General features: G+C 44.0%; 1 protein-coding gene across 1 annotated transcript; it reads right to left on the reverse strand.

Moving 5' to 3' along the window:
• Positions 1-3,484: 3,484 nt before the first annotated feature.
• LOC108677027 lies at positions 3,485-6,300 on the reverse strand (the record flags this gene model as incomplete). Its single annotated transcript, XM_018165177.2, is given in 5 exon segments — positions 3,485-3,783; positions 4,197-4,482; positions 4,800-4,955; positions 5,959-6,006; positions 6,238-6,300. Coding segments are annotated over 5 exon segments (826 nt in total), but the record flags the coding sequence as incomplete, so codon positions are not given.
• Between the last annotated feature and the right edge of the window lie 1,834 nt (positions 6,301-8,134).

Below are 8,134 nucleotides of genomic sequence, written 5' to 3' on the forward strand. Positions count from 1 at the left end.
TATGACATTAGTGAGTTTATATTTCATCATGAAATTTTGAACTAGTCAGAAATACAGAATATCTGTTGAATAAGTTGTATCCGTGCAATCAAGATACACTCTATCATAAATACATATGTTAAAGTTAGTGCAACATAAATTAGCGGACGAAAACTTCTACATTTTGTACGCTGAAAGCCCTGGTTTCGCCATGTCCGGACTTCATTTAATTGTAATCTATTTGTTATCGACTATTCATGTATTTTCTTCAGTACGGCTCTCATGATGGCATTACCCGCGTGATTGATGATATCTTTTTATTTTAGCTTATTTGACATCGTCTTCGTTCAACCGCGTTACCCTGAATTAGCATGACTCGGCGGAAGTACGTTATTGTGCCCAATACTTTCCCTTGAATTTGTTAAGTAATGCATTGTGGCAACAGCAGGACAGCGTCACAGACTTGGTGGAAAATACACTTAGCATGATTTAGATTAAAGCCTTGAGCTCAAGATAGTGTTTGGGTGCCTCATTCCGGACCTGGAATTGGTTAAAACCTTAACCTGGAATTGGTTATAATCCAAGTCAAGTGCATTTATTCGTGGGAACTCTGGTGTGGCGAGAACAAACGAGTTTTAGAGACGATTGTTGATTTTATTCATGCATATGAAGTTATTTAATTTGAAGTGAAATCACGGTTCCCCGACCCCAAGACCCTTCCTGATAACAGCTGCCCCCATCCCCTCATTGCTCATGGATATACCGTGTCTTAAGCCACCCGTGCTCCTATAGACCAAACTATACATGTATATACCGCGTCTTAAGCCACCCGTGCTCCTATAGACCAAACTATACATGTATATACCGCGTCTTAAGCCACCCGTGCTCTTATAGACCAAACTATACCTGACGAAAGTGTTTCAATTTTAAATATGATGTAATTAAGTCAAGTTGTTTCCTAAGGACGTGTAAGTAGAAGACTTGCATCGCATTCCCTAGTCTAAGCCTTATGAAGGCTCTAGTGAAAATTTATTGTTGCCTGGAGTGCCTACTTCTTTGTTAAGACATTGGGATAAGTTCGTTTATAACTGTGTCTTGCAGTATAAAATGCTGTTTTTAATTCATGTTAAAATTTAAATGCTTGAATTTAAGATTTTATATGAATTTTCCTACTGATATCTTCTAATAAAATCTTCATGGCGGAATTTCCAAGAAGTTTTACTCCTGAATGTTAGTTGTGATGCCTCCATCTAGAGCTGCAGTTCATATGTACCATCAAAGGAACCTTCAGTTGGTTGGGTACAAACTCCATCATGATGATTATTGTTCGACTAATGTGCTGAGATACGAGAGTTGTTTGGGATACTTGTTGAGTGTGTTGACTTAAACTGCTCTCTGCGTGTTGGGTTTGTTGAATTTAACTGCTCTCTGCGTGTTGATGTGTTGAATTGAACGCTCTCCGTGTGTTGGAACTTGCCGAGGAGGAACTATAAGAATTTTCGGCCTGCGCCCCCTCAGGGGGGACTTCTGACGCGTGTCTGTGCTCGTCAGAAGTCCTATGGGATTTCGCGCTCCTAGGGGGGTTGTTTCTGAGCGCCCCACCGCTGAGCTCGCGGTGTCTGACTGCAGGTCTCAGTTGTGGGGTTAAGTTATTATGTGGGTAGGATTCCTTACATTAAGTTATTATGTAGCATGTAGGTTGGATTCCTTACATTACGTTATGTAGGTAGGATTCCTTACATTAAGTTATTATGTAGGTAGGATTCCTTACATTAAGTTATTATGTAGGTAGGATTCCTTACATTAAGTTATTATGTAGGTAGGATTCCATACATTTCCCTTCTCTGTCTCACTCGTGCGGGCGGCCGACGTCCCGTGTAAGCGACCTCTTGTTTCAGTGTCTTAGTTTCTATTTCTTTTCGCCTGTCCCTCCTTGTCACTTCGTCTCTTTGAGATGCTAACGCTGCTTCTCTCGAGCCAGCTTCAGCGGGCTGGACATCTGAGACCTTCCGCTCCTTGTGGGTGATGACCAATTGAGACCTTCCGCCTTGCTGGTGATGTTCATCTTGACCTCCGGCGCGAAATAGCTTAATAGCTGAAGCGCTAGCAAACCATTCTACTACTACTATCTACTACTACTACTACTACTTGCGGCCTGCGCTGCTCAGCTGGTATAGGATTGCCGCCCCTCAAAATAATACCGTCTTCTACGTCTGTCTACGGGCGCTCTGCGTAACATTTGCTGTATCTTAGATATTCGTAAAGAAATACAATAAGTATAAGAGCGTTCCTTGGTCATACGTTGTCCTGCTCTCTCTGAGGACAAATTGATGGAAAATTCGAAGGATCAGATCAGAAGTGCCTGAAAAATGTAACGCATTCATAAAATATCAATGAAAATGGCATTAACGAGTTCAAAGATAGTTGCAACTTTCAGCAACAAAAGATCCTGAATAAAACAATGTGGGAAGCGTTTCAGGCTAATCTTTCATGACGAGATAGAACGCTCATTTCCTCTAAGCGCGCCACGATTATTCTCAACATTTCGGAGCTGTGCTTGACGAGTGAGATTAAAGTATAGAAATACGAGAAATTATTGATGGAAATGCGATAAAAAGAAAGATGGAGGCGTTGCATAGGCTACAGAAAGAATTAATTCTCTCCGAGGGACAGGGAGCAGGTTCAGGGCCGCGCTGGTCCACGCGTTTCTGTCCGACCGGTAATTTTCACCCATATAGAGGGCCTAAAGTAGGGGGTTCGAGACTCGCAACTGGGCTTAACGATTCTGGTAAAAATCGGCCAGTTCACCGCGTGGATAAGAACCAGCTTCAGGCTAACATTGTATAGTCAAATCTAAATTATAATATGTTATGCTGAACAATAAAACCATTGCTTTTTACTTTGCTCGTATACTTTGATTAAGTTTTTCCAAAAAAACTCGTCGTTACAAATTCAGGACATTTTTTCTATGCGCTATCTAATAACATCGTGTAGCTTTATTCGTTCTTACCCATCGTAAGATTACGTACCTCGTATACACTTAACCAGTGACTGAACTCCTGCTGAACTTTAATAACATAGCAGTAGCTTTTACTGCCATTCACTTGAAGCAGGCTCGTATTTTTTAGGTGACCATTTCGACCTGATGTCGAAAATTGCTGTGGGCCAACCGCTGAACCTCGTATGTGGGTTGTTGCCCGAATTAATTCGCTAGTAAACTCATGTAAATTTAGGTATGATGTGAGAACTGTTGCCATATACGCTTAAAATTGTCTAGCGCGATTTATTCATACATACAAAATGTTGCCATTTTTATTGGTCGACATTTCAAATTTTCTTACCGATATTTAATACAGAAATGAAGCGGCGCCAAGTATGCGTGCAAAATCTATGCGATTCTTCTACCGATATTTAATCACTGATAGGGCGGCGTAGCCATATCCACCGATCGAACCGGTAGAATTTGTCTATGGAGACACAAAGAATTTAGAATTTATTTATGAGATTCCCAGATATAGAGTGTTGCCATAACTATCGGCGACCAAATCTGATGAAGTTTCTGTTGCGAGCGTTAGCGATACTGTCGAATTCCGACAGGGGCGAGGCGAGATCGCCTCCGATGCCAAATTCTTCGTCGCTGCCGTCGCCGCGCTTCCCAAATCGAATAAAGTTCCAGTCGCTGGGTTCACGTCCATACCGCACGAAGTTCAGGGGAAACTGACGCTTCTGGATCTCCTGCAGCGCCATGAGGTCATCCTCGTCGTGGTCCTCCTCAAACTCTGAGGAGTCGTCGTAGCGGAAGCCCTGAGGGGGAGAGCAAGGGTGGAATAACTCGACAAGTTTCAGATGTTTCCTGATCCACAATGTAAAGAATAGAATAGAAGTGTCGGCACAGAAGAAATAGGCCCATGGCCTGTTGCCGATTCTTCTACTTTTTGTGACTTGATTCACTAGGGATCCGGCCTTTGCAACCCGAATTCTTTCCATTCCATAAAAGATTGTTTTCGCACAAGCCAGGTTTTTTAATTGCTTAAAACATTATAATCATCTGTAAAATAAAGATTCCTTTGGAATAGTTTGTAATGTATAGCATAATCCTACGAAATATCTAAAACATACTACTTGTGTGGAAATTTTCATTTGGTTTTCAACAAGCCCTCGTAATTATTGGTGAGGCGTTGTGTGGTAACCGCAGCAACTCTGATTGACTAACTCACCGCCATGTCATCAGTGTCGGGCAGCCAGTTGAGGGGCGCCGAGATGTCGTGGTTGTTCACTAGGGCCATGAGGTTGGGGAGGGCACGTTTTCCCCTCTCCCCGAGGTGTTCCCTTTCCTCGTGAGTCGAGAGGTTACCCCCTTCCCCCAGGGACCGTTTAGACCTGCTCTGTGGTTTGCCCTCGCCTTCAGAGTGGGGGAACTCGTCATGGTGTTGGGTGACGACATGGGCTGCGTGGGGGTTAGGCAGGTGGGAAGACGGGTGAACTGAACCTCCACGACCAAACCTGAGCATTGCGGTGTAATCATACATTCATTAGTTTCCTGAGCATACATCTCCTGATGGGTCAGGAGAACCCACTTGCGCGAGCAGCACTTATTCCAAAAATGAATGTATCTAAGTGACCCACTTAAACTCAGAATGATGTTTGCCATAAGATAACAACAATTTTTTATACTCCGGTAGGAATGTCATTCTATGGAACTAAACAATAATCCATCTGTAAGGGTTGAACTTGAGTACCTATCCATAAGTTAGGTCTTAAAAAATTGTATATTCCGGTCCTATCGTAAAATGATAACCAATTAAAATATTGGAAGTTACCTGATAAAGTTTCTGTTGCGCAGATCTCCGCGACCGTAGCGGATGAAGTTGCGGTCGGCATTATTGCGCTTGCTGCTCGGCAGCGGATGTAGTTCAAAGTGCGGCAGCGTCACCAAGTTGTCATACACGTCGTCCACAATCTGGTTACGACCGAACCTGAAACGTTTTTAAAACAAATATGAACTAAATGGATCTTTCAAAGAGTGAACTGAAACCCTATTCGAATACCAACCTTGAATTTTTTTCAATAGTCAAGAAGGAAATCGCTGCATCGATTCGATCGTAACCGTGTGACGGTCACTTGCAAAACCAGCTACTCATTTTATGGGTTGAAGTTATTTGGCTCTCTCAAATAAGTTGAAAATTGATATATTTTCCTCTCTAATTACTAAGCCATAGTTTTACCAGTCAATTTTGGAAGTTGCTTCTGTGTATTAATATACAAAATCTCTTCTCAAACGAACGATTGACTTTTTCTCAAATACTCGTACACCGACTGCCCTAGTTACTGTGCGGGAGTGCGAGTGAGGCAACCAATCAGGAGCAGTATAAGATCATAATAGTTACGAGTTGGCAAATCCGTCACTGACGGCTGCCGCGCTGAACCCACCAATCGCGTACGAGAAATAGGCCGCTACGTGTACTTAAGAGAGTTTTGACGGAGTTTATGAAGTTAATCAAACGATTTATCGTCTGCAATTGATGGGATTAGTTTGGAAAGCCGTCATCGATTGGCTGACGGAGTTACGGACTCGTAGCTATTTTAGATTGTACTTCTGCAGAGCATCAAAATCGACATGGCTCCCGGCAAGTCAGTGACTGAGGTCAAGGCAAGAGTTTGTCACAATTATTATTTTATTTCGCCCTAAGCAACCAACGACGGAATATTGCTAGAATAAACTGACACATATGATATAAAATTGATTCTAGATTAAGAACAGACATCAGAGGATCAGCTGGTATCTCGACTGACAAGGTGATGAAGTTTTGTCATAGCCATAGGTTCTTATCGAATATTATTTGAAATGTCTACCATTTGGGGAAGAGGTAATTAGGTCAAACTATAGACAACACATCAAACTCCCCGATCAGCGCTTGTCCTGCCGATTTCTAGGCTTTATTGTTCTGTAAAAAGTTGGATAACTGAGCTCTGTCTGACCTGAGGAAATTCTTGTGGGTGCGTTTGGGCATGTCGGTCTCGGTGCTTCTGTAACACATTGATACAACAATCTTATAGTAGAATATAAACATGTTATTACACGCAGCAATCATCAATTTATGAAGCCTTAATGTCAAGTATTTGGATGGTCATGGATACGTGCATTTTTATGCAAATCGTCATTACTCAGTCAACTGTTACACACTTACAAGGAGAAGAGAGAAATAGTGATTATTTAGCTTTTGAAGTTTTGCCAAGTATCTATAATCACAAGATTACCCGAAGTCCGGCGAGGGGGCGGAGCTAGCAAGTGTTGCCATGACGACCAGAGCGAGGGTAGCCGCGCCCACCAACCATTGCAGTTGCCGTAAACTGCCAGTCATCGTCTGTGACAATTTGTATCCGATAATAATTTCATTATCTCCGAACATCCTACAATATTTTTCTAGCTATAGGGACAACTTTTAAATATTTGTTCTATTTTTAAGGACTTTTGGCATTTACTAGGGATTAGTTTAAAGCAAAATGCCCACGGTCACGTTGTAAGCGCAGCGAAATATCACAATGTTTCACAGCTTGCCGGGGCTCGAACCCACGACTCGCTGCTTTTGACCCTAGCGCTTGTCTATTCGATCTCCGTTGAAACTACGAGCACCTCAGCAGTGAGGATTTACATTTGAAATTATAATTTACTGATCTGAGATCAGAATCTAGTTAAACTCACGCCTGTGTGTGCCGGGGAGTCGACACACAGCATCCCTCATTAATTCCCCAGGTTGAAACTTGGTGAATGTTTGACGACCTATGTTTTCAGGTCCAACTTTGTGTTGAAAGTTGAACTCTGTGTTCAAGACACAACCTTGTATTGGGCCCAAATTTGTTATGGGACTCCAACGTTGTGTTGTGGCCCCAACTTTGTGTTGAAACTCAACTTTCTATTGGTACCCCAACATTGTTTTAGGCTCCAACCTGTAGTACGAACTCAAAACTTTGTGTTTAGAGCTCAAAGTTGTGTCGTGCTCCCATTTTTATTTGATTGTCCCAACCAAAATTTGATGTTTGGGATAAAGTCCGTCCCGTGTCGCCACAGGTCCCGGCCGGCGGGTTCACTCAAATATTTTAATCAGAATTTTAATACACAAGCGCGTGGCCTGGCGAGCCTAACGCGGTTACGGCGCGTAATTCCCTGACGCGAGCGACAACCTGCGGCCACTTCAGCTCCCCCCCCCTCTCCCTCCCACAGTTTAATATCCCTCCCCCTCACCCCCATACAGCTCCCCACCCCTCATCCCCCGCCGCGAGTGTCCGTAATATTGCTGGTCTTTGAGCCGCCGCGATTGCCCCTTCACTGATTGCTTCCCCCACTCCCCCCACACCAGCCAATCTTTCCCCACTCCCCCACACCTGCCAATCTTCCCCCACTCCCCCACACCAGCCAATCACGGTACTATCGTGCCAATCAGATATTGGCAATTTCGGTACTGACAATCACGGCATTGCGCCAATCGCTATTTTCACTAACAATCTTGCACACCCATCAGAAAACCGCAAATTGTTGCCAATCGCTGCTCTGCCAATCACTGTTCTGCCAATCACTGCTCTGCCAATCACTGGTCTGCCAACCGAACAACGCCGATTTTTATCCTCCGCCAATCACAACATGCCAATCATTGCAACTCGGCAATTACATCAATCCCCACCCCGCCAATCATTGCCTTGCCTCAATCTCTGCCTTACCAATCGCTTCACCGCCAATCTCTGTCCTGCCAATCACTTAACTGCCAATCCCAATCCCTGCATTGCGCGAATCTCTGTCCTGCCAATCTTTTCACTTACAATCACTGTCATGTGTCAATTCCTGCCTTGCCAATCACTTCCCCATCCCTGTTTATCACGGGCCAATCATGCGAGGGCAGTGAGGCGTGGGGCGCTCGAGGGCCAATTAGAGGCCCGGGCCCTCACGCCTCATTTATTGAGCCTCACTAGTGCCTCTCCCTNACGTGTGAGTGACGTGTGAGTGACGTGTGAGTGACGTGTGAGTGACGTGTGAGTGACGTGTGAGTGACGTGTGAGTGACGTGTGAGTGACGTGTGAGTGACGCATGTTCCCCACAAAGGCCCTGTCCCCACGGGTCCCCTAATCCCCCAGGGGCTTCAAAGTTCCTCTTAATCCCCAG

This window comes from Hyalella azteca, unplaced genomic scaffold, assembly GCF_000764305.2.
Source record: "Hyalella azteca isolate HAZT.00-mixed unplaced genomic scaffold, Hazt_2.0.2 contig10823, whole genome shotgun sequence".
Taxonomy (NCBI): Eukaryota; Metazoa; Arthropoda; class Malacostraca; order Amphipoda; family Hyalellidae; genus Hyalella; species Hyalella azteca.